At 46.2% G+C, this 27,172-nt stretch overlaps 1 protein-coding gene across 1 annotated transcript in view; it reads right to left on the minus strand.

Moving 5' to 3' along the window:
- RYR3 (ryanodine receptor 3) overlaps positions 1 to 27,172 on the minus strand; it is a 586,345-nt gene that overhangs the window by 90,790 nt on the left and 468,383 nt on the right. Inside the window, exons 46-59 of the mRNA XM_044392456.3 lie at positions 25,596 to 25,776; positions 24,286 to 24,391; positions 21,681 to 21,801; positions 16,307 to 16,476; positions 13,728 to 13,948; positions 11,948 to 12,038; positions 10,176 to 10,316; positions 8,756 to 8,919; positions 6,605 to 6,683; positions 2,910 to 2,999; positions 1,793 to 1,939; positions 1,521 to 1,583; positions 296 to 371; positions 57 to 180 (exon numbers count right to left, since the gene is read on the minus strand). Of these exons, the coding sequence (XP_044248391.2) occupies positions 57 to 180; positions 296 to 371; positions 1,521 to 1,583; positions 1,793 to 1,939; positions 2,910 to 2,999; positions 6,605 to 6,683; positions 8,756 to 8,919; positions 10,176 to 10,316; positions 11,948 to 12,038; positions 13,728 to 13,948; positions 16,307 to 16,476; positions 21,681 to 21,801; positions 24,286 to 24,391; positions 25,596 to 25,776 (1,774 nt within the window). The remainder of the gene's footprint in view (positions 1 to 56; positions 181 to 295; positions 372 to 1,520; positions 1,584 to 1,792; positions 1,940 to 2,909; positions 3,000 to 6,604; positions 6,684 to 8,755; positions 8,920 to 10,175; positions 10,317 to 11,947; positions 12,039 to 13,727; positions 13,949 to 16,306; positions 16,477 to 21,680; positions 21,802 to 24,285; positions 24,392 to 25,595; positions 25,777 to 27,172) is intronic.

A 27,172-nucleotide genomic window follows, 5' to 3' on the forward strand; every position in this document is an offset into this window, starting at 1 on the left:
GACCACGCCCAGAAGCCCACCCCCGCCTGGCTAACATCACCAGGAAGAGGACTCACCTCGAAACCACGATGCCATTCACTTGGAGGAATTTAAACAGGTCCTGTGCCTTCTCTCGGTCCCTGAACTTCTCCTTGGCTGTCAAGGTGTCATATGGCACCAACAGAGGGTGACTGCCGCCACCTGGGCTCAGGAAAGTGAGAGAGAGGACAACATATTTGGCTCTTCCTTTGCACCTCTGGGAACACATACCTGCCCCCCGGCTCACCTTCTGTAGGGCACCAAGAACCTGGCTCACCTTTGCTCTCCAGTTCCAGCTTCTTCTTCTTGGCCCAGATGTTGTGATAGTTTTCAGCCACGACCTCCACCATTCCCTGTGTCCCACCAAGGAGACGACGGATGGAAAGAAAGCGAAGAAAAATGGGTTCCTATCTGCCCACCTATTTCAGACAGCCTCAGGAACAGAGCACCACCAAATGCTAACGGCACATTGCTGAGTGTCTCCCGTCATTAATTAGTCCGTGCTTATGCACCTCATTAGTTTCGTATCTTCCCATACACACAGAAAACAATTTCTAATTCTGTCCTTCCCTTGGAAGTTATTTCCTGGCAGTTTGATTCATTTATGAGAAACACACATTTCCATTTGAAACTGCATTCTGGTGGCGCTTCATTTGTCATGGGAGTTTGGGATTTTATTCCTGACCTGAGACAGGAAGATGCAAGTGGGAGTCAAGCAACAGTCTTGAATCCCCAAAAGTTTAGCCAAGCAAACTAAAAAGAATCACATCTTAGAGAAAAATGGCTGCAAATAAGATTTCTCAAATAGAATTCATCTTTATAAGACTCATAAAACAGTGACCTGAAATGAAGGGTGTATGCTGGAAAGAAACTTTCTCTAAGGTCCAAAGTGTTGGTCTGATGGACTGAGGAGTAACTGGCCCAGGCTGGAGCCCGTCGAGGCAACCAGTGTGCGTGGGAGGGGAGGGTGGGGGAGGGGGGTGGTGGGAGGAGACAGCTTAGGGCTTTTAGTTTCATCCTCTGGGTTGTCTGCCCCTAAATCCTGTGCCATCGCGGGGCCCCTGAGTGAATCCACCACGGGACACACAAGTGTCCCTATGGCTGGCCGCACCTGCTGGGGCAAGGAAAGCACCCCCACCCAGGGGCCTTTCCACTGGTGTTCTCCTAGCCCTTATTAGTTTTTTCTCCTAGTTGTTAGTTCTGTGTGTTGATATAGTAATTTGCTGTGTCCTCCTCCTTTTATTGAGGCATTACGTGTTATGATGTCCCTGGAAGAAGTGCAAAGACTGGCCTTCTTAGAGAACTGGTTTATTCTGCTGAGACTTGCCCTGTGGCCCAGGCCTGGTGTGGCTCTCTTCAAGTCTGATATTTTCGTGGTGCTATGTTCTAGGCATTCTTGCCCCTCCCACCCCTTTTTAAAAGAAAAGAGGGTAATATGCCTCTGCACTTAGGGGCTAGATTTAGAGAGCAAGATATGCTGTTGTGCAAGTACCAACACTGACCTGGAGCTCCCTGGAGAGCACCACATTGGAGAGGTCCAGGGGAGCAGGGCTGTAGCTGTTGCCCTAGGGAAGCAAAGACAGAATCACTGGGTTTGCCATTATTTTCCTTATTCTTATCACTATCCTGACTTCAGCTGCCAAAAATGTATTCCCGAAAGATCCTCGGGGTTCATTGTTGGTGGTTCTTGGCCCCTGACACCCCAGGGAGAGCTTTCCCAGGGTCTCTGGGGGTTCTTACTGGCCCAGTGTTGGCCCTGGGCATGCCATCATACCTGGCTGGCCTGGGACACGCTCCGAAGCTTCTCGTTTTCCCGCTGTTGAACCAGGGCCTCTCCCTCTTTGGTCCTCTCCACAGACCAGCCCACAGCCAGCATGGTTTTCAGGGACTCCCTGGCAGGCCAGCGGTAGATTTCCTTCTCCTGGAAGAAAATCCGAGCTAAAGAGATTTGCAGAGCACACCCCTGCCTATGACTGGCCCGATTCCCTGTGAAGTTGGCCCCCACAGTGGATGGGGGGGGGGCTCCAGCCTCCTGTCACTAGGTCAAGACGCCCTCTGTAGCATCTCCCCTGACACACGTAATCGTCTTTCTAACGTTTTCAAGTACAAGACCCTATAGTCTCCTGCATTTAGAAGGAATGTACCAGACATTATTGAGTTTCTGGATAAAGAGGAGCAAGAATAGGAGAGTGACCCCTCATGTTCTGGTAGCTGCTTAAGACAGGGCTTGTGGAAGTGATCAGAACAAAGCTCTCCTTTGAGCTTTGAAAGTAGAATTTCTTAGATTTAGAATTCCCTTGAGCTATACACAATTTTACAGATGGCCAATATACATGCAATGATACACGTGCCATGCTTTACATACGACACAAAGCCTACAGCTTACACAGAACTCTTACTGATCCCAAGACAGGAATTTGGAGTTGTATTGAACCAAATTTCCTAACAATAATAGTAATAACCCCAAAAGACCTGTCCATATTTCCCTAGGACCCCTCCTTTCTACTCCCTTTGTCTATCGTGACTGGAGATCATTTCTATCTGAATTTCCTCCAGCAATTCAACCTTCTCCTAGCCCCAAATTCCCCACATCAACAGCCAAACAAAAGCCCTTCCTAGTCCTGCTATAAGTGAACTACGGATTCGTTTTGGCTCAGCCTCCAGGCGCCGGATGGTGCTTCGCCACCCAATGGTGCTCAGAGCCGATGAGCAAAACGTGAGGCTGGGCTCTGGGAAACTGGTCCTGGGGCTCTTGCCCACTGGCGAGCTCCTGAGGAGCCGACATGAACTTGAGGGGGAATGTGCCCTGAACTCCTCTAACCATCTGAAAGAATTTCCAAGGAAGCAAAATCAGCATGGCCACTCAGTGTTACCAGAGGCAAGTTTCTTACCTTTTCCGTTAAAGTCTTGAAAGGCCGGATCAGTGGATGGGTCTTCACATTTTCATCCAGTGAAATTCCATATTTCCAACCATTCTGACTCTGTAGAAATGTTCTCAGTTCAAATATCCTTGGCATCCAAAAAGCCCCACTGTATGACCCAAATCCCAGCTTCTATTTTCACTGAACAAATGGAATAATGGGATGTGACAGAGCTTGAAAATCCACTCCCCCCAATGTCTAATTGATCCTTTCAGGCCATCAAGCTCTCTGCCCCCTGAATTTTGAACTCTGCTCCTTTATTTCTTCTTGTTTCAGCTGCTGTCCTCGCTGCTTACTCGCTTGTGTTTCAGCAGAAGGAGGTTTCAAAAGACCTATGAACAATGCTTCTCAGGTTAGCGTGTCGTGTTCACAGGCAAGGAGAGTAGACAAGGCCAAAGACATGTGAGGACTGGTCCTACTGCATGCTGCCTGGAGGGGGCTGACGTGATTTGCACTGCATGCCGGCCAACCCTAGAGCAGAATTGTAGCAATGCATGTCTCCTAGAGTCATAGAAGTTTAGAAATTTCAAACTTTGTTCAACAAACATCGGTTGAATGCCTAGTACACCAGACTCTGTCCCAGGCACCGTGGATACAGAGATAAGTAAGAACCCCTGATTGTCATAACCTCACAGCCCAAAGACTCCTGGCTGATCTTTTGAAATCTCTGCCTCTGCCCACTTATTAATGAGTCTGTTTCTCAAGTTTCTGTCCCTTCTCCAGAGCACACGCTCCCTGGTAGATGTAATCCAGGCCCACGGCCCACAGGTGGACTAATCTCGGTCAGTATCCAGCCCAGATATCTTTCCTAATTTCCAAACTTACTGAAGCTCTGCTTCGATGCCCGCAGGGACCTCCTCTCATGCCTGAAGCAGAACCTGGCATTTCGCTCCTCTCAGGGGTCCCTCCTCTTGGGTTCCCTGCATTTCAGTGAATGGCACCAGCCTATGCCCACTGTCCAAGCCAGACGTGGCAGATCTTCCTTGATGCCCCAGTCTCTGCACCCTCTCACATGTGTTCAACCTCCCAGACCTGTTCATCGGTCTGCCTCTCTAGCTTCCCTGCCAGTGTTTCAGTTCTGGCCACCACCGGCTCTCACCTGGATTACTGCCACAGCCTCCGTGCAGCCTCTCTGCCTCCAGTCTTGCCACCTCTCCGTGGACTCCATTTTCTACATGACCGTCAGGTGAGATTCATAAAATCACCTGGGTCAGGGCACTCTACTGCTTTAAGATTTTCTGACTCCCAGCTGTCATCATGATAAAACCCAAACTCCTTGTGGCCTCTAAAGCTATTGTGAGATCTTGCTGACCTTTCTAGACTCATTTCTCACCCTTCTTCCTCTGCTCTACTCTGTGATCCCATAATATTGAACTATGGTTCTCCAGAGCCACGAGACTCTCCCTCACGTCTCTGCTTGCATCTGCTGCTCCCATGGACTGCACTGTACTTGTTTCCCTGGGCCTGAACAACGATGCATCCCTAAGCACACAGTGTAGATGTCCGCAGCTCAGGGAAGGACTCCTGGACACTTACTATTGACTTAGGGACTCCTTTTATGGGTTACGTGCTCTAACCTCGTGCTCCTGCCCACCGCAGCACAGAGCGACCTGTATAGCGGCTGGCTTGTTTTGTTTACCCCACAAGACTATGAAGCTCTTGGGGGCAGGGGAAAACACTCTCTCCTCTGTTAGATGATCACTGCCCACTAGGCAATGGTGAGCAAGACCTGCTTCCTTACGCATGTGAAGCTCACAGTCTAGTGGAAGAGAGAGAGATTAATCACATACCACACCAGGAAAGGGACAGTTGATAACTGGCACCACTGTGTAATTCTTATAAATATATAAAACTGCTACAGAAACACTATGAAGGAAAAGAGCAAGATGCTAAGAAGGCCTATATAGGAGAAATCTGGGAAAGAGGTATCCTAGGAGCTCACACTGGATGGATAGTTGAAGGATGAATTGGTGACTGGTGTTTGCATGTGTGTGGATGCAGATGGGGACTGGCTCAGAGTGAGAAGGGTTTCAGGCTCATGTAGTGTGTGTGTGTGTGTGTGTGTGTGTGTGTGTGTGTGTGTCAGAGAGAGAGACAGAGATACTAAAAGAAGAGGATGTGGCTGGAGGGCAGAGGGAGAGATGAGGCTGGAGACGGCAGCAGAGGCCAGGTGAGGTAGTGTCTATCGTCGGGTCGTGTTTAGGATTTTGGCCTTTGTATTAAAAATGGTTAGAAGCTATTAAAGGACTTTAACAAGGAGAAGGGCTGGGAGGGAAAACATTGGTAGAATATGACTCAATTTGCATACTTGCCAGCAGCGTAAAGAACAGAACAGACAAAATGCACATGGGCAGACTAGTTAGGACATTATCACCATCATCTGGGCGAAGGATGACTGTAGCCTGGACTAAAGCCATGGCACAGAGAGACAGACCTACACAAATTCAACAGCGACCAACGAGGTAAAATCCACATGGCTTAGTGAGAGCTTGGATGTTGCTATCGGTTCGTGGAGGTGTCCCTTTCCCCTAACTCACGGGTTGGCCAAATAGGCATGTTGCTCCTTCTAGACCAGGGGTCAGCAGCCTGGAGCCCTTCAGCCCATCTACCCAACCCCGTGGTAGAAATACAGTTTCTCAGCATAGGCACACGCTTGCATCTATGTGTCACCCCCGGCGACCGTTGTGTTACAACAGCAGAGATGACTGGTTGTAACAGAGACGGCCTAGCCCACAAAGCCTGAAATGTTTACTATCTGGCCCTTTACAGAAAAAGTGTGCCAACCCCTGTCCTAGAATCACGAGGCATGAGCCCATTCTATAGTTACAAGGACTGTCGTCATCATCAGTCCCAAATAGACAGTGATCAAACAATAAAAGCAGACCCCAGATCAATATAGAGGCTGAGCCAGTGGCTCAAGGTGTCCCTGCTCCGGGGCACACGGCTCCGAGGTGGTTTTCTGTGGCTTTGCCGGGGACGTGGCTTCACAGTTACGCGCCGGAAGCCGCAGCTGAGCAATGGCCCCAATCCTTAACTGGCTGCCCACAGGAATCCTGGATGGCTTTGGCACATTTCTCCCACTTTGCCTGCCAGCATTAAAGGGCTGACAGAGCAATTAAACTCATTAAGCAGCCTGACCTCATGTGGTGAGGAATTTTAAACACCAGATGGACAGGCTTATTAATAAGGGAGTGTCTGGAAGTTCTACCGCTGCCTGCCTTAGAAAGACACGTGTCCTCCCTAGAATAAAATTCAGTTTGCTGGCAGAATGCAAGGGCAAGGCTTTCAGTTTTATTTCCCCTTTTCCAACGCTACTTTCAAAGAAAAAATTAATGAAAGCCTCCTGCCCCGCATTACGTGTTGACGTCAAAACCACGCAAGCATGTGCTCGGTGCAAACTGCAGAATATGCAATGTTTAGAAAGGAGTTAACGCTCCCGGAATCAATCATTTTCTTGAGAAATACAAAAAGCAGCACCAGCCGTTGCTGCCGCCTATTTCCCCGACCTCCACCAACCCTGGGAAATTGCTGCTCAGAAATAATGAATGCTCTTGGCACGGCCAGTCTGTCACTTAGACAAATCAGGCGGATTTCCAGGACTGGACCCTGTAATGTGGTTGGGCTGGTTTCCCCCTGACGACTGTCAGCTGGATGCTAACCCTTACCTTGTCACAGGCCCATTTATCATGTGAATGCTCCGCGTACTTGGTGACGATGTATTCCCATTTTTCAGGCAAGGAGAAACTGTGAAATGAGAAAAAAAACAGTATGACCTCCCCAGGCACTTGAGCAGGATGTACTGCAAAGATGGCCAGAAGCAGCAATCAGCGGTCAGAAGTTAGACTGCTGACCCAAAGCCGAAGCTGGATTCCCAACTGAGCTTCCTGTGCAGAAGGATGGCGTGTCCATGCTGGGTCACAAACACACACGCTGTCTAATCAGAGGCCGTCACTGCAGGAGCCTCGGCTGCATGGGTGACCTCCCTCCCGCTGCTCCAGGTGCCCTTGGCTCCCTAAGAACCACCCTGGCTCCTGAGCCAGACCAGTCTGGGTGAGCCAGGGAGAATCCCTTTATCCAAAGATACTGCCTGTAACCCCAGCACTCCAATCTGGGAGTGCCAGAAATGGGTGGCTAGAGGAGCAAATGTCACAAAATAGTGGTGGTCGTCTACCTTTCTGGATGCAGTGACTCATGTTTAAATACGAGAATCTGGTTAGGAGGGCAGACATCTGTTTCTGTTAGCCCGGCAGCTTCTGTCCCCTCAGGCAGTAAAAGCACCTCCATCTCCCTTTGAGGAACAAGTTTTGCAAGGCACGGAGTCTCATGTGAACGGTCATCAAGAACGGGCACCGACTAGGCCAATCGGACTCACTCTCCCCGGAATCTGAGCCTGGAGACGTTTGAGACCAAGCAGCAAACCCTTGGAGCTGATGCCCCCAATGGGGATACTACTTGAAGTTTCTTCATTTGGTCACTCTGCCTCGCTTCCTGTCCTTCCTGAGGCCTCGTTAGTCAGATTTTCACTAGGTTTTGATAATAAGCCTGTATCCTTCCAGTAAGGTGCTTTTCTGCTTAACTTAGAGCTCCTGTTACTCATATTACCCAAAGAACCATACTGATGCCAGAGGCATATGTGAAGAAATCAGATCTCTCAAAATAACATGGACCCATAGCCATCTTTAGCGAACAATTGCTAGCACAGAGCGTCTGCAAGTGTTTACGAAGGCGTCCAGGTTACTAGTACCATCTGTCACCCTTCAGCACGTTTACGTTTTCACAGGGTGAAATTCTCCAAAGTCAACACCTGCCTTCTCCTAGGCCCTAGCTTGGTGGTTTACCACGCCCCTAACCTCTTCTTTACGGTAGGTTCAATTCTGTTTCCCACCATCCACTCAGCTCAAGGCTCCATCTGATGAAATGTATACTTAATTTTCCTGAAGATGAATTTTATACACTATCAAAGCTGACAGCCCCTAGGAATGGCTCAGGCTACGCCTCTTATGAGAACTACCGCCATAAAACACAAGTCCGACAGGCTCATACAGGAGGTCTTGCTTTCCCTGCTCAATCCCAAAGCACTTTTAGAGTTCTTAACTTAAAATGCACCTGGAGATGAAGACTGTATGACCCACAACACATCACCATGACTAGGAAAAAACTGCCACAAGACAAAATTGAGCGTATGTTGCCCAACATTTTATCTGTGGCCTAGTCATTACCAGGGAGGAATGCTGGAGAACCAGAAGAAGGGAGTAAAAGACACTATTATAAGGTTATTCCAAAATTCCAGCAAAATTTCAGCATGGCAAAGAGTGGGTCCAGTCTTTCAAATAAGGGCCCCTTGCTGTTGTGTCATCACACCCTGCGGTCTTACTGGAGTTCAGCTAAGTGTTATTTATAGAGTTGTTCTGATGTATGATGCTATTAGAACTATAGAGGCCTAATTCACAAAGAATGAAGATTTTGTCAAAAAACTCATTAATACATTAATTGCATCATTTGTCAGGGCGGTTCTTGCAATGCCTCAGGCGACATTTACTTGTGGAGAACATTCATCTCTTATAATAAATAAACCACCCCCAAAAGAAAAGCCCAGAATGTAATAATACAGTATATAATCAGCTATGGATGGATGAAACCTTCAGGAGTTGAGGACAAAATCCAGTGCCTGATGTGACGTGTAGCATTAAGGGAAATGATCAGCAGTGTTGGCAAGAGGGAAGGAAGGAAAGTTTACATTTCTTGCACCTTCTGAAAGAGAAACACTGGCAACTGGGCAAAATACAGGATCAGCTTAGAGAGGATTCTGGACTCACTTCATGGTGTTGATGGGTTTGGGGTCAAAGTTGCCATCTGCATCCACTGAGATCTGTTTCTCCAATGTGGCTGAGATTCTGGTATCTAAATAATCTGGTGGCAGGGCCCCCGCTATAGCACTGAGACAAGGAAGGGCCATTCGGAAAAGGTCTGGGTCATACTTCTGTGAAGAAAGACAAAGACCATGTTAGTAGAGAGGTGAGAACCAGGGCTACCCACGCGGAACCATTCAACAATTAGCTGAAGAAAACAATAACATGCTTGCATTTGTCTAGGTGAACCAAAATGGGGAACGTGTAAACTCTTGGATACTTTCTGGCAGAAACTGAGTGATCCTTAGAGGATGAAATGACAACCTGTGAAGCCTTCAAGTCACCATTTGCTTTAAGTTGAAAAACCTTCAATCAAAGTTTAAATCATTCTCTCCCAAATGGTTAATTGCAGGAGTATCTAACGGTTCCAGTGGTCTATAAACTTGTCTGCCATGGATGGTTATAGAAACTGACCCAACCTCTGTCCGGATGGGGCTGCAGCAGCCCTGCCAGTCCCCTCACTAGCTGATACGGGTCTTATGCTGGTGTCGTCAGCAGACGACTCAATATCACACCCACTCTCTCGAGTGGGCCCAGAAAAAATTTCAGTCAAATAACATGGGGTTAGGAGCAGCTTTTGATCTACTCATACCAGACCAAAGAAAACTGGAATACAGAAAATTTAAGTGCAGGTCAACACGACTGGCAGCTATACACATGCTCCAGACTTCGGTAAGAAGACCAGACCTACCTCAGAAGGCAGGTCTGCCTTTAAAGTTGACGACTTCAGAAATCTAGATAACCTGGGTGAAGGGGAGTGGACGCAAGTGTGAGAGTTTGAACTGTGTTTCACTCAGACTGTCCAGAGGCTCGGGATTCAGAGGCCCTCAGTTTTTACTCAATTTCCTCCTCGAACGAGTGGCTGTGAAGAACCTTCCCCAGAATGGCATGTGGTTTTCTGAAATCCCACTCTCAACCTCACAGTGGCTGTTGGGCTTTCTCCTCTACATCTGAACTTGGTAAAGGCTGGCTAACAGGGGCCACACGATGTCAGGAGGAGAGGAATGGGGGTGTGGGTAAGTCATCAAGACTGAACCAGGGACATATTTTTCTAATGTACTCTGGAAGTCCTTCTCCCATGTATCAGCTTTGTGAGTCTGACAAGTTATTCGACTGTTCTGAGACTTTCCCTCACCTGTGAAATGACGATTAGCAGAGTTCCTGTTCCAGAGCGTTGGGAGTAAGGATGGTGTGCTATGCTTGTGTAACTGGCACTGTCCCTAGCAGGTGGCAAAGGCTAATAATATCAGCTATTGTTATTCATAGGCATTCATTATTCACTGGTTATCACGGTCCTCCCTCTTTGTTCAGGAAGTACTGCCAGTACCTTATGGGAGAGGGAGTCAAAAATCCCCCAGAAGAGTTTCTCCGTCAGATGCAACTCTTCTTCCACAGCCAGCCCGTAGCTCCCCCATCCTGAAGGCAGACAGTAATACTTCCAGCACTGTTCATAGTGATTTGTCAGGAGCTGGGAGGTTGGAACAGGATTGCACCAGTCAGTGGGGCAGAGAAGACCCACAGGCAGCCCCGACGTGCAGGGGAGAACAGAACAGCAAGCAGCCCACGTGAGAGTGAAGCCAACAGCTGAAACAGCTGGGTGAGCTCCAGGGAGACCCCTGGACATCACTGGGAATGGTCTGCTTTCCCTCCTGATGAGCTCTAGCCTGTGCTGAATCTGCCTGATTAATTCTTGTGCCTCCTAATGTGCCCCTAGCAGTTGGAAAGTGGAGAGAAACTGTTTCTACTTCCAATGAGAAAATGCTACCCTCTGAAAGTACTTGCTGTGTAACCTTCCAGGCACTCGAGGGTGGGAAGAATTTCTTCTGAGACATTTGTTTATAAAGCTAGAAGATTCTGGGTGATGCTGATATGGGAATGATGGGGAGCATGTGGTGGGCCTGAAGATTTTCTCTACATTGATTACTGCCCACGGCTTTCCTTGCTTTTCTCTTGAGCCCTCTGATGGCCTGACCATGTTACCACAGTTCCACATGTGGCCAGTAGAGGGCAGAAGTACAGCGCCACTGTTCCCATCCCAGCAGGTGGGATCCACATCCTCTAAGAAAAATCCTGCTGGTCTAAGACATAAAAGCGAGCTGAGTGCTACGGATGCTGCTTCCTCAGGAGCCAGAATCCGGCTGACTGTACAGGCCTGCTGAGGAAGCAATGCCAAGCTGAACTGTGAAAACCATGGTTTTCAGCTAAAACATTTATTGGGATTAAGATTCCAGAGAACAAGCCTTTGGAGGGCAGTGGAATCTCTGACAACATATAAGCTGTTTTCTGCTGGGTATGGAGACAGAGGATTGAACTAAAGGATTCTGGGAATTCTGTTTATCCCAGTAACGTGCATCTTGAAATCTTGCTTAGACTATTTCTGAGAAGAAGGAAAAGTTCTGTGAAATCACCAGACAGAATTTTCAGGTGTGGCTGGCCACTGCTGACACAATGAATATGAAAATATGGCAGGTCCCTCATCGGTAAAAGATGAAAAACACTGTTCTCTTGGGGGGGGGCAGTTGATTGTGGTGCTCTCCCACCCACGCCCAGACGCTCCCTGTGCCAGTGATAACACTTCCGTAATTTATGAGAAAGTCATCAAAGAGACAACAGATAGTTCTTTGGCTGTACTTTCCATTAATAAAGGAAGACAGAGATAAGAGTAAAAAAACAAAAAAGAGGGTCTGTTATAGAGGCAAAAAGAAGGCACAAGACAGTATGGACAGAAAAGGACAGTGTAGTCTATACTTGAATGAATAATCACAAGGCCTTCAAAGCTCTTTGAGGTTGAAAACATTCTGAAAACCTAATTAAGGCAAGAAAGTGCAAAATCCAGGTCCCCCTCATTAACTTCTGCTAAGTAACATGTAGTCAGTGGAAAGCAATTAAAGAAAATTGGGGCAGTTAATGATCTACTCTCTGCAACCTAGACACTCAAGAAGGGGTTTGATATGGTGGGTTGTATCTTGTTAGCCGTCAGCTTAAAAAAGTAAAACCCGTTTAATGTGTATTTTGCTTCCCCGGTTGTGAAGACCTCACGTTTTGGAAGGCAAGTTTCCGTGCCATGGACGGTACTTCTATAAGAGTGAGGAGGTTCACCTTAAGAGGCATTTTGCAATATTCGTTGAGCTGTGGCACGTCAAACACCAGACGTCGCAAGAGTTGCTGTAACATGGAAGGCCTCAAGTGACTGCAGTGTGAAATAAAAACAGAGAGATCGAATTAAAAAAAAAAGAAAGAAACTAATGAAGGAAGAAAGAATGAAAAAAGAAACACCCATCCATTATCATAAAGCAGAGCTAAGCCACCAAACACTTAGCTCCTAAAATAAGATCTTGGGTAAATCACTTCAAAAAGTGAGTACAGTTGACCCTGGAACAACATGGCAGTTAGGGGTGCTGACCCCTCCCCAACCCAGTCAAAAATCCATGTATAACTTTTCGGGGGCACCTGGGTGGCTCAGTCGGTTAAGTGTCTGACTCTTGATTTCGGCTCAGGGCATGATCTCAGGATTGTGACATCGAGCCCCCTTTGGACTCCACGCTCAGTGTGGAGCCTGCTTGAGATTCTCTCTCTCCCTCTGCCCTCTCCCACCCTCTCTCTCTCAAATAAATAAATAAATCTTTTAAAAAAATCCACATATAACTTTGACTCCCTCCAAAACTTTACTAATAGCCCCCTGGTGACCGGAAGCCTCACCATAACACAAACAGTTGATTAACACGTATTTTATGTTGCATGTATCATATACTCTGTTCTTACAACAAAGGAAGCTAGGGAAAATAGTAACAAAAATCATAAGTAAGAGAAAATACATGTATAGTACTGTATTTATTGAAAAAAACATCCATGTACAAGCGGACCTGCATGGTTCAAACCCGCGTTATTCAAGGGTCGGCAGTAGGGTTAAAAGGAATGCGTGGCTAACGAAGTGAGATACCGAAGGTAAAGTCTGCCACCAGGTGACAGTACGTTGTAGGGCCTATGCACACTCAAAATAGAGTCACTGAGCACGTACAAAGAGACAACAGAGGGAAGCTGCGGTTGATTTTACAGCCATCTCTAAGGGCCAACTGTCCCTTGACCTTTGCAAAGGATGAAGCCGGAGCTGACCAGTGCATAGCTAGAAGCTGAGGCCACCTACTGGTGTGATGGGAAGGGAACTCCAGGCCGTCTGAGCTACCAGCCTGAAATCCTCCCTGTGGGAATCATTTCTTTAGGTTAAGGCTCTGTCCTCAAAAAACCTCCTTTAACAGGCAAATGCAGCAACTAATTAGAGAATAATTTATCAAATTATCAAAGAGCTCATGGCCTTGGTAGTTGATGCGGGTAAATTCTGAGAGAAAGGAGAGATAAGCAACATTGATTTAGCTTTTAGTTGTAGTTTGCCAAGCCTTTTAAAAACCCAGGGGCACCTTCACATTGTCTGCACAGAAAAGTGCCCGTACACACGCTCAGAATTTAGCAAGCGTGTTCAGCTCAAGACCGCCTGCCTTCCACTCGTGACAGGTAAGGAAGGGGCCATCGAGGAAAAACTAGCTTCTGGCTCTCTTAGGAACCAAACATTAGTTCTGAACACTAAATACTTGCCTGAAAGACAGTCTTATCTTCTGGTCCACGAACCCTCAGGGCAAGAGCCTGAGCTGTGTCCCCCATTTCCTCACAGTGAGAGATGAGCTCAAGGAAGAGGTGATCAGAAAGCTTGTGGCAAGGGGGGGTACCCAGCATATCCCAGGAGGAGATGACTGAGAAAGGGTGGGTATGTATGGCTAGGGCCTGGAAGCTTCCTCAGACTGGATTCACCAGTTTCTCAATTACACCATTAAATGCAGCTGACTGGGACGCACACTGCAGGTGAAAAACACAGCGGGGTACTTACTTGCAAATGGCAAGCAAACATTCTTCTATGGTGTCCCTCTGAGCTTTGGTGAGGGAACGTCCCTTGGAAAGCCTGTATATTGTCTGTAGTGTAGAGTCGATCAGAGACGTGTAGTGTTCTGTTCCGGCAAAGAGAGGGGCACATCTTGTGAGGAGTGGGAGCACGGCAGAACATAGATACCTATTGAGGGCAAGCGCAGCCTCTGTGGTGCTCAGGGAAACCTAGGAAAGGGGATTGGGACACTGGTTAATCTCCCCGAGAAAGACAAAGCAACGCTTACCCCGGGTATGGAGCTCCCGTCCAGCAGGTGGGAAAGCTGACTCACAACAGCGTTTCATAGCAACAGACTGAACAACTGTCTACCGTGTCAGCAGACCTACTTCTCTTTTGCATTTTCAACGAGAAAACACAAAATCAGGTTAAAAGAAAAAACAGAGGGAAAGAAAAGGCTGGCTGGCCCTAACTCATTCCAAATGATCCACAACCATCTGTTACCCTCAAAGAGGGATTCTAAAACCTATTAACGTCAGCTGATGACCAGTTAACCCAATGTTCTTCGTGTTTGCAAAGGCCAGCTAACAAGCTACTGTATTATTATTGTTTGAGCTCTCTTTTCTCACCTTATGGAGACTCACAAGTTGTCCTCTTGTGATTTTGAGATTAGTAAGTGGTTATTGGACAAGCGAGCCATCAAAGCACTGGTTCTGTGACAGTTTTACAGACAGAAAGTGAAGCTCTGACCACCACTTTAATTATAAGCATTGTGAGCCATTCACGATCTGATAAATGGCACGAGGAGGAAGTCACTAAAGGAAACCTAACTATGCATGGGAAAAGGGTACAAGGAATAGAAACTTAGGACCCTCTCTAAAACTCTGCCGTGATTGTCACAGTGTTCTTTCTCATTCATGTAGACAGGTAGGTACAAGGAATGCCCACTTAGGTACACTTAGTCAAACCATTCTTAGCTACCATCTTGGAAAACTGAAGAACTTCAAAAGAAACCTTGAGATCCACAAAGATGAAATCTCATTATGTCCTGTGATCATCACAGCTGTTAGACCTGTAACACATTTTCTAGAACTTACGATGTGATAAACTGTTTTGAACTGTACACATTTCCAGGTATTCCTATTAATTACCAAAGTTTGTCCTCGAGGAAAGATTCAATAATCAGACTGAAAAGAAATAGCAAATCACATTTATCATTTTGACAGACAGAGTTGTCACAATGGGGAAGGACAGAGCTTTGACTTCAGTGGCTTAAATGTTTTCAAAAGAGAATGCATGTACTGAGGAACTGAATGTTTAACTTCTTGTGCCGCAGATGGTGCTTAGACAGCATGTGATTTGAACACCAAATGGTAGAACAGCATTTGCCATTTATTTGATCTATAAAAAAATCGAATGATCTGATCAGGAACCTTGAGAATGTCTCACAAGTTAAAACAATTACTATTTTTTAAATCAAGGGATTTATAGAAAAACTCAAAACAGAAGTAGCTGTGGAAGTTTGTTTTAATTATCCAAAAGGACCATACACCCCTAACGCTTTCATGGATATACCATTTCTTACCCCCACGCCACAGATAGGAATGGAGCTCCCATTCAGATTGGGGCTTGTATTGCTTTCCCATTGCTGGGTGATCTCATACATTTGTGAGTAACCCATTCAAATGGACTCCATCCCAGTTAAGGTACTGGCTAGCTGACCAGCCATCACAGCGCTCAGACTTCTTTCTCTGCAGTGCACTAGGTGGAGCCTTTGAGAGACTTTATGACTGATTGAGAAGACCTGCTTCTTCTAGCTCTCTAAAACCAACCCTACACTGGCAAGATGTTTTCAGACTTATGCTGATTGAATTATTCTCTTCTCCTTGGACCCAGGACTCCTGGTGCACTGTTCCTGACTCGGGGCATCATGCATCTATACTTTATGACTCCTGGGGCCTCCTGTCTTGATGTCTGTTGATGTTGGGTTCTTCACCCTTAACTTTAGAACTTGGGTTTGCCCTTGGCCTCTGGTCTTGACCTTGCCATGCCTGATACCACAAAATTGCTTGACCTGGAGACTATCTTTCCTGATGGTCAGTGCATGAAACTTAAGGAAGGAGAGTGGGAAGAGTATTTCCAGCCTGTAATTCTGCCAGCCAGCCTTTTTCGTAAGCAATAAGCTCTGGTTCTCAACTGAGGAAGATATTGTCCCCCAGGGGACATTTGATGATATCTAGGATTGGTTTTATAGGTGGTGCTACTGATATCTAGTGGGTAGAGGCCAGGGATGGTGCTAAATATCTTACAATGCACAGAATGTGCCTCCACAGCAGATAGTGCCAAGCAAGGTTGGGAAACTTGTATCAGAGGAACCTAGATTGAATATTTGAGGTCAAGTTTACCTACATTTAAATCTTGGCACAACAAATTAGGATCTTCCACTTCTTGGTGCCTCTGTTTTCTCACCCTTTAAAGCAGCCTGCTAACATGTAATTAGTAAGTAGATAGAAAACATTCACTTTGAAATCCAATGTCACCAGTATACAATGATGGGAACATTTTTTTCCCTTACTTTAGCCACTTACCGTATCTAGAGAGGCAGAGGCTCTTAAGTCAGGTAAAAATCCAACCTCTAGCAAGTGGAGCAGAAAAGTTTGATCCTTAATGCCATAAACACGATCCAAGAACAGCACCATGGGTGCCTTGTGGTCAGGGCAGAAGTTGGCTGCCATATCTGGCTCGCAGACAGACCCATCTGAAAGACATACAGAGAATGTCATGTCCCCTTTTCTATCTCCACAGTCTCAAAGGCAACACAGAGGGTGTCTGTCTATGCCTTGTTATCCTAACAAGCAATAGGAATACAATATTGTGCTGGAGCCAGCTGATACTGGCTTGTGAAAGGTGGTTGTTTACATTTCTGGAAATTTTTGAGCCAGTTGTTAGACATATTCATTATTAAAAACTAAAATTTACAATTAAGTAAATTATATTTAGAAAGGTGAAACTCAGTCAAACTCAAAACTCATCACCTCCTAATGATCTTACTATAAACTATACTCTCGAGGTTTTTACATCTATTTTATTTGCATGGTGGAAATACAATACAATGGTGTGCCATGTACATTCTCTTTCCAACTGCATGGCTCAGTGATACACACTGATAACTTGCAATGGACCATGGTGAGAGGACTTGCACCACAGAAATGGGCAAATGCCAGGAATCGGGGCTTGAGTTTTGTTGCTTTGTTGACTGAAGACACAAGAAAGGAAGGGAGAAAATGTAAGGCGGATTAAATTTAAGAGCGTGTCTTGTCTGTAGCCATTACATCATAAATAGCACAAAGCTGAGGAAATGTCCTCTTAGTATTTGGAAACTATTATCTGATTTAGGTGAAAATGAGAACAGATCATCCAGTAATTCTAATCTTATTTTGATTAAAAAAAAGTGCAAAGATGAAGTAAGGAATACCATGAAGAAAATAAAAACTACTTGACTTGGAGAATAAAGACAGGAGTTTGAAAGAGGACGCAAAAGAAAAACAGTCTTCCTCCTAATGGTATGTTAACATAAAAAATGAGGAAAAAGAGCCCCTAAATGATCAAGTGAAGGCAGAGTTTATTTACATACTGTACTTCGTAAGTTACCCTGAGAGCCACAAAGAGTTTAGTGCTATCCAGCCCAGAGATCAGTGCAGGGCTCTGGCAGAGGAAGAAAGCAAGAAGAAGGGACGGGACCTTCCCGACGAGAAGCTGCCTGCCTCTCCTCTCCTAGACACCAGGGGGAGCTGGATCTGAAAGGGAGAGGCTGAATTCATCTCTCACGCACACCTTGTGTTTTGAGGAACATTATTATTTTTTTAAGTTTTTATTTTATTCATTCATTCATTTGTTCATTTATTTTAAGTAGGTCCCAATGTGGGACTTGAACTCACAAGCCTAAAGTTAAGACCTGAGCTGAGATCAAGAGTTGGGATACCCAACCGACTGAGCCACCTAGGTACCCCTGAGGAACATTACTTTTACAGGTTGTTAGTACGTGTTTTGTGCTCAGAAAGTTTGGGAAATACTAAGTTCAACATTTATTTTATCATACAATTTTTTCAAAGGCTCTATAATCTTAATGTTCTTCATGATAAAGTGCTATTTTTGAGACTGATGTCACCAAGATTGAGGAGGAGACCCCAGTCCTTGCCTCCCACAAAGATCAACAATTAGACAGCAATCCATGACCAAAACCACCACTGAAAGAGGTCAGGAGTCTTCTTGAGAAACTTGAGCAACACAGAACAAAAGCCCGAAGAATTACTGCACAAAAAGGTAAGGATGCATTTCTCTGGCCTCATCCCAGGCCGGCACTGTTCAGTGCCAAGCAGGAGCTCCTCATCTAGAAAGAGTTCTCTTCACTGGGAAAGGAGAATGGGGTGAACCATCACCTCCTCCAGCCTTTCAGGGTACTATGTAAAGGACAGCCTTCAATCCACCCCACCTAGAGACCAGTGAAGCAGAGATGTCTCAGAACAAGAAAGAAGGCCCAGGGCAACCCGTACCAACCATGCAGTGGGAGCCACTGTGGTTTTCAGTGACCTGCTCTGCAGAGTACCCCAGCTCTCGCCACGGAAGAAAGCAACATGCAGCACAGGCACCGTGAAACCCTGGCAGATTTCCCAGGTTTCGTGTTTGCAGACGCCCAGCCACCTGGGTCTCTTCCCACTCCCAACTCCCTCACTGCCAGAGCCCAGGATCTGCACTGGCAGGCAGTCCTGGGCTCTGCAGCTGTGTGAGTTCAAGATGCCAGCCTAGACCCTTGCAGCTGCTACCCACCACTGTGTGTGCCCTTGGAAAGACTCACACCACTGGCCTCTATTGCCACGCACACACCCGGTGTGAGATCCTGCAGCCTTGGGAGTGCATACTGACATACAGGGCCCCACAGCTGCTTGTGGGCCCAGCCCCAGCCTTGCCTCTGGTCAGTGGCCTGCACTGCTGGGCTCCTTCATAGCTAGCACCTGCAAATATGAAATTGCATCCCACTGACCTGAGTCTTGTCACTGGCTTCCACTGTTGTGAACTCATGGTGAGACCCTGCAGCCACAGGCATGCATGCTAACAGCCAGGGTCCACACAGCTGCTAGTGCACCCATATAGTTTGCCCTGATCCTTGCTGCTGGCCCTGGCTCCTGCAGTGTGTCTGCAACATGCCTAAGCCACTACATAGGCACCTGCTGCTGGTCCCTGCCCCGGAGTGTGTACGAACCACCAGCTCCAGCAACCACCACTGCCTGGCCTCATTCCTAGCTGTGAGATGTGGACTTACTGCTCAGGACCCCAACAGCCCTTGCAGCTACTGAGGATTCCCAGCAGCACTAGCTAAGGACACATAATTATCAATGTGGTGGACCCCAGGGGCCTGAGCTGCCAAGACATCATGCCCCCATCCCTGTACCTGGTGCCCTGTCCCACTAGACCTGGGTTCACAGCACTCTATCATGCCCCCTGCAGGTGAAGGTCTTTCCTTACCAAAGTCAGTCCATTAAGTCTGAAAGGTGACTGCTTCTTCCAGTGTGCAGGTATCTATGTGATGCTATAGGTGTTGCAAAGAAGAAGGGAAACAGGACACCACAAAAAGAACACAGTAACCTTCTAGTAATTGACACAAAGAAATGGAGATACATGAATTACCTGACAAAGAATTCAAAATAATTATTCCCAAGATGCTCAGAGAGCTACAAGAGAACATAGGAAAAGAAAATCAGGAAAATTCAAGAAGAAAATGAAGTGAAAACATAAAAAACAAATATAAATTTTGCAGCTGAAGAATACAATGACTGAAGGAAAGAATTCATTGTTCAGAGCACTTCAACACCACACTGGACCAAGCAGAAGGATCACTGAGCTCAAGGAAAGATCATTTGACATTATCCAGTAAGAGGAACAAAAAGAAAAAAAGAATAAAAATGAAAAAAGCCTATAGGATTTATGGGACATCATTAAGAGAAACAATCTACGCATCATTGGAATCCCACAAGGAGAAGAGAGGGAAAAGAAGTGGAAAGTTTATTTAAATATTGTTGAGAACTTCCCAAAAGTGAGGAGTTCTTTAACATCCAAGTTCATGAAGCTAATAGGTCATCCCCAAACCTACAGAATGGGAGAAAATATTTGCTAACCATGTATATGACAAGGAGTTAATATCCAAAATACATAAGGAACTCATACATCTCAAAAGCAAAAGACCCCAAATAATCCAATTAAAAATGGGCAGAAGACATGAATAGACATTTTTCCAAAGAAAACATCCAGACAGCCAACAGACACATGAAAAGATGCTCAACATCACTCATCATCAGGGAAATACAAATCAAAAAACGATGAGATACCACCTCACACCTGTCAGAATGGCTATGACCAAAAAGACAAGGATAGCAGATGCTGGCAAGGATGTGGAGAAAAGGAACCCTTGTGCACTGTTGGTGGGAACATAAATTGGGGCAGGTGTTATGGAAAACAGTATGAAGATTCCTCAAAAAAATAAAAACTGGAACAGTCATATAATCCAGCAATTCCACTTCTGAGTATATGCCCAAAGAGATACCCACACCCATACGTTCACTGTGGCATTATTCGCAATAGCCAAGACATGGAAACAGTCTGAGTGTCTGTTGACGGATGAATGGATAAAGAAAATATGAACAAACACACACACATAGAGGAATATTATTCAGTCATAAGAGAGAAGGAAATCTTGCCATTTGCAATAATATGGATGGACCTTGAGAACATTACGCTAAGTGAAGTAAGTCAGAGAAAGACAAATACTGTATGGTCTTACTCATATATATAATCTAAAACCACTAAAATTATAGAAACATAGAGTAGACAGCTGGTTACCAGGGGTTGGGGGAGGTGGGGGAGATGGGCAGATGCTGGTCAAAGGGTACAAACTCTCAAGTATAAGATGAGGAAGTCTGGGGACCTAATGTACAGCATCATGACCACAGTTAACAATACTGAATTATATCCTTGAAAGTTGCCGTGAAAACAGAACTTAAATGTTCTCAATATAACAACAAGAAAGGTTAATTATGTAAGGCCAAGGATGTGCTAACAAAATTTATTGTGGTGAACATTCGCAATATATATATTTTATACATATATATGTATAAAATCATCACATTGTACACCTTACACTGAACATAATGTTATATATCAATTGTATCTCAATAAAGCTGGAAACAATGTGATACACTCCAAAGCATTTCCCAAACCTACTTGACTCCAAACTTCTTAACACATACACCAATTAGTATTTTCTACAAAAAATGTTCCTTAGAACACCAGTTTGGGAAACACCATTAACAGAGTCCTGTTATCTTTTCAATTCCTCCACTTGCCAGGAAGAAATCGCCTGGATAGCAGGTGGAGGGAACTGGAGAAACGGAATGCTTTTGGGAAAGCATAAGTTTTGCAAAGCTAACACAGATTCATGCCAAATCAATCATCCAAGTAGCACTGGGCGGGGGGGGGGGGGGGCATGCAACACTTCATATCCATGGCCAGGAGATCCATGGGACCATGGCAGAAGGGAGCCTAAGTCAGGCCCTATCCATCTGCTGCCCCCACCTGGGGGCACTGAGGCGAAGGAGGACTGAGGTGAGAGATTTCATTTGTCCCATTCCATCAGCCTCCTTCCAGAGGGTTACAGTGTTCAGAGGACTGTGAGGTGTAGAATGGCCCTATCCACTGGGCGTAGGGTGCAGGAGTCTCAGACACAGGGAAGGAGAGGAGAGAGCAGCCAGCTGGAGCCGGGAGGAGAGCAAGACCTTCCCCAGTGCTGCCTGCCCTGCAAGTAGGAGCCTGGAAGGACAGGCCAACTACTGCTCAGGCAGACAGTCCTGCCCCAGAGTGAGCGGGCCCCGGGGAGCCTGGCAGGACTCAGCCTCCAGCGGCTTCTCTTACCTTTGCTCAGGGAGGGCAGCTTCAAGGGGATGCTGATGATCCCGACCAGGTCCTCGGTGGGGACCAGGGAGCGCAGGATTGACCTGATCCGGATGGCTTCCCCCTTTCCTGTCTGGATGAGCTGCAACGCAGGGTTGGAGAATGAGATTAAGGAGGTTCCCACACCCCTTCCCCACCCCACATCCAAACGTCTGGCAGCCACATTGTTCTTAAGTCCGGGCATACTTCTATACTTCCCTAACTGCCATAGACACTTCGGGTCATGGGGAAAAAGGGGAGATGTCCCTTGATTGTCCACAAGAGGTGCTACTGAGGGAATAACTCTGACCAAGGAAGTCACCTGATTACTTTGCTGTAATTACAATGGTCAGGCAGTTATGGGGTCAAGTCTTTGCAGTAAATGTGGGGACTGCTGGGGCTTCTCAGTGTCACTGCAATACAGGGAGCTCTCAGTGGCCATGACGGGTGTTGACACTGTGGTCACAATTCTCGACTTTAGAATTCATTGAAATATAAAAATGACTGATGAGTTTCGTTTCCTAAAAGTCTGATTAATCTTTGGGCTGGGGGTGGGCAAGAGGAATTTAGAGAATGTCATAGAGGATGTGAGTGTCTCAGTGGAGTTATCCGAGATGGATAACCTGATGCATTCAACCAGGAAGGGGCCAACCAGAGTGTATGGGTGCACATAGTCCCGAATATGGGGAACATGGGGGCAGCGGGTACACTTCTGGGCACAGGCTCTCAGCTGAGAACTGAACTGTTAGGAGTTCAGGATGGAATCTGCCCTGGTCAGATGGACGGGGTGCTGGGATATGGCTCTTGGAGGCCCCAGGGGAAAAACACCTGTGTGCTCACCATAGCTGCCACCTCTCATTCCTGTGGGTAAAGGGGAGACTGTGAATGATGATGGCATCTACCCTCCCACTACCACTTACAGAGTAGGGACCCAATGGAGGGGTGCTGAGAAGGGGTATGTATAAAGCAGTGAGGCAGAGGGGCAGTAAGGAAGGAAGGACCTCCTTCCCAGATGGGGCTCTGATGGCTAAGCGATCCCATAAGGGGGTCTTCCTGAGAATAAGCCAACTGTGTCACTTGCTTTCTGAAGTGATGACAGGTGATCAGGGGAGCTGACTCCTGCCCTATCCTGCTCCCAGACTGCAAAATACCCTAGTATTTCCCTTGCTCCCTTTCAAGCTTCCTTTATTTGTTTAAAGGCGTAGAAATGTAAAGATGAACCTTGTAAATAAGGTTGATATATCACATAGTAGGAACCAGAATCTTCAGTTAAGAATTCTGATCGGGGTCCCCTATCAAGATGTAGACTTTCTTCTATCCACAGCACTTTTTAACCTAGATTCTTCCATATTGTAATAGTCTCCCTAAACACATGTAGACGGGCTAGACTATGTTTTAGGCAAGCCCATGACATGCTGGAAGAAAGTTAAGAGTAGATGCTTTAGTGCAGTGTCCTAACCTATGGGTTGTGACCAATTAGTGGGTGTAAAATCAAATTAGTAGGCTGTGACTTGCATTAAAAAGCATGAAGTAGACTAGTGTAGAGTAGCAAATATTAGAGTGCAGTGTCTGTAGTAAGGGTAAATTCTGCTTCTGGAATATATGTATACTAGGTTGCAATGGAAATTATTATTTCTTACTATAGCTAAAACAATTTCTTTCATCAAAAAGTTTGAAAGCCACTACTTGAATGAGATCTTTCATTACTATTTAAAAAACATATCCACCGTTAACTTGTCAATGACCAAATACACAATCTCATCAATTCCAGATACCATTGTTTATACCAACCCAATCTGCCCTGCAAGCACTTCTGGGGGTGACCCTGGAATAATACAAATGCAGTGAGCAGGGCGGAGATGCGGGCAGGCGCCAGAGCCTCGAATACGCAAATCAAACAGTTCTTTTAAAGAATTACCACGTATATTTTGTAATTAAAAATTTTAAATCTTTTCTATTTTGATATAAAAAGCAATTATTTCCTCTCTCACTTATGACCTGAGGCCTTCCGTGAAATAAGGTCACTCTCTCTCTGTCCCGAGCAGAGGTGAAAAAGGGAAGAGGAAGAGCACAACTTTTTAGGTTAAAACTGGAGGCCTGAGAAGGCAGCCCATAAGAACAGAACCATCTTTTCCCAAATGTCTGCAAAGTTTATCTCTGGAAAGTAATGAAACGTGGACCATGGGAAGAGACTGCCTTTCTGGTGCCTCACACCATGGGCATTGAGAAAAGAGGATTTTCCACGTGGAGTGTCCCAATGGCCACAGTCAGGAATCAGGTTGGTCACATTCTGACCATATTGAGGGATCTGGAAACATAATTTTTAGGGCTTCTGAAACAGGATATGTGGGGGATGTGCCCAACTGGCACCCCAGAGAAATCACACAGACAGGGACTTGCTCAGGAGTCATTCCTTTAGAAGGTTGCAGAATCAGCTATGAGAGATGGAAACGACTTTTGATGTCAACTGAAAGGAACTGAGAGAAAGGGGTGTTAGCAAATGCCAGAGACTGAAGAAGAAATTACATCCGGGGACTCTCCGGTGCTCTTCACTCAAGCCCCTCAAAGTTGCCCTCTGCAAACTCACGTGCATTTCAGGCGCACAGCGGCCCAGCAGATCTATGAGAGCTGAATAAAAAGACATAATTGCGTTGCCCATGTGCACGATCTCTTCATCTTCGCTGTCCTCCATGCTGCGGAGAGAGAACCAACATGGGGGAGGTGTGAGGAAGCCTGGCAGGTGTGGCCATGTTATTAGACACAAGGTGCTTGACATGGAAACTCTCTGCTCTGAGCATCACACATCCTGTCCCCAGGACACCTTCTCTCCCAAAGACGTGGTTTTTACTCAGTAAGCTCAAGGACCCAAATACTTGCCCATGGAATTCCTAGGGTCCCCTGAACTTTCAGGCCTAAGTACTGCCATGAGCTGATCTTGCAGGCAGACCATACATACCCATGGAGCGGCACAGTAATCCCCAAAGCTCCTACCAACCATTCATTCCATTTCCCTCCTCGAATGTACATGGAAAGCATACTGGACGAGCGGTCGGGAGGGGTAAGTCCATGCCCTGGCTCTGTGGCTAACAAGCTATAGGACCCTGGCCTTGGTTTTCTTCTCATGCTACGTGAGGAAGGTGGGGCAGACTATGTTTTGGGTTCTTTCTAGTTCTACCAGATCACCTACCAGAATAACCAAAAAAACCTGCAACTGGCTAGAGAGTTACCCCTGTTGGGTCATACCCATTCTCTAGATTCTGGGGTCTAACCTAGAGGCCATAATAAAGGAAAGGGAGCTGGTCACAGTACACGAGGACAAGACAATCTGCCAATCCGCCAACTACTCCCGAACCTTTAAATACTGGGATTATTGATGCGGTGATTTTTCACATTCTGCAGCTCTCTTTTTTACCTAAGGAATCAAATCAAAACACTTTCAGAAGGGCAAGTGGAGGGTAGTACCTCTTTTCAGAAATGAGGTAAGAGGGAGCACCGAGGGTTAAATTCTCAGGGAATAGGCTGAAGAGAGACCGTGGCCGTGACCTTGGTTGGTCCAGCCGTTAGCCTCTGCAGCTCCCTTCCGTAAGTGTTGCCGTAGGGAGGTGTGATGCGGCTGAAAGAGCCTGCAGACGTCTCCATCGGCCCATTGGTGTAGGAGTGGAGTAGCAGAAATGCAAGGCGGTGAAGGTGATGACCCTGATTACTAGGCTTACTGGGAGAGTGAAGACGGCAGCGTGCTTGACAAAGTAATTTAAAATGTTTTAATTACAGCTATAAAGAACCTGTGCTTTCCCCACGAGGGGTAAGTTATCGACCCTTCCTTAATGATCCAGGTACTGACCATCTCTGGGAGCTCACCAACTATACCAGTGCCCCAAGGTAATTCCATTCACTCACACTTCTCTCTTGTATCCCTGGGAAGGCAGGTCGAGGGCAGGGTTCTCAGAGATCTTAATGGCGCCCTGCATGGCTGCCAATAGACCGTTTCCTCCTTCACCCCGCAGGGCTGGGCCGAAGCACTCCGGGCGTCTAATGAGCAGCTTGACCACGACACTTGCATTTTCTTCCACGCTTTCGCCTAAGGAAAAGGAGCATTATCTCCTTTTTATTGGAAAGGACAACCCCAGAGTTTATTTCTAACTGACGAGGTTGGGAGAACAGTATTGGATTGACCTTATCACTCATTTGTAAAATTAGGAGGTAATACTGGTAGAGAGAAAGGTGAGATTTGATAAAGGAGGTCCAGATCTGTTTTTGGAAGAATTAAGATTAGCCATTATGAAACAGAATCTTCCTATTAAGTTCAGGATTTTGTGCTGTGATTGTTTCACTACATTTAGATCCTCAGAAAGCAAGAAATGCACTCCTGAGTCTTCCACAGATTACTGATTCAGTCACAAGTGACTTAGAGGACAAAGAACCTGACATCTTTGTTAACTCTGTGAGAGGCTACTAAAGCCTCCCTCCTTCCAACCCGGCGAAGAGGGAAAATGGTAACTCAAGCTGATGTGCCTCAATTAACATCTAAGGAAATAACAGGTTAGCCCCCAACATGCCTCCTCAGAGTCAAACACGTACCTCAGAACAACGGAGTTCGTGTGGATGGACGTCAGGGCACTTCTGAAATTATTTATCAAGATAATCTACTTGGTAAAGTTGTCTTGGTTATTCCTAAGTATCTCTCCGGGAAGCTGAAGGTTGGAGAATTGTATTCTGCTGGTATTTCTCTTTGGAAGAACATGGACAACTAAGACAGGACTCGTTTCCTGAAACAGTGATGAAGCAGTGGCCCTGAAACACTTAGGGAGGGGGAGCCAGTGCCTCTCAGAGAAAATACTTGTCACCGAAAGCAGTTCTGCAGCTTGTTCAAACAACTTCATGAAACACATTTCCTGTCTCAGATGAAATCTTAATTTGTGTTGAGAATTTATCCCTGGGCTAAGACTCTGAGAAAAGATTTTTTTGATGTTGTGTATCGGATGAAGGCTGACGAAATTTTTTTCTACAAGATCGGCAGATATCCTTGGAGGACTGAGCTAACAGAGGTTGCATCTTGATGCACGGCTGTATTAATTATTTATTCTCGCCTAAAATGACTTCACATCTTAGCAGGCCAACACAATAACCATTTATTATCTCATTGTTTCTGTAGGTCAGGAATTTGGGAGGGAGTAAGTGAGGTGGTCCAGGCATGGGAGCTCCCATGAGAATGCCATCAAAATGTCGGCCAGCCCTGCAGTCTTATGAAGGCTTGACTGGCATGGAGTATTGGCTTCCATGCACGCGCGCGCACACACACACACGCACACACACACAGCTGTTGGCAGGAGGCTTCGATTCCTCACCATGTGACCTCTCCATGCGGCTGCCTGTGTGCTCTCACAACATGCCAGCTGGCTTCCCACAGAGCAAATGATCCGAGAGAGTAAGGCAGAAGCTGCGATGCCTTTTACAACCTTATCGCCTAATGTCAC

Source organism: Ursus arctos, unplaced genomic scaffold, assembly GCF_023065955.2.
Source record: "Ursus arctos isolate Adak ecotype North America unplaced genomic scaffold, UrsArc2.0 scaffold_36, whole genome shotgun sequence".
Taxonomy (NCBI): Eukaryota; Metazoa; Chordata; class Mammalia; order Carnivora; family Ursidae; genus Ursus; species Ursus arctos.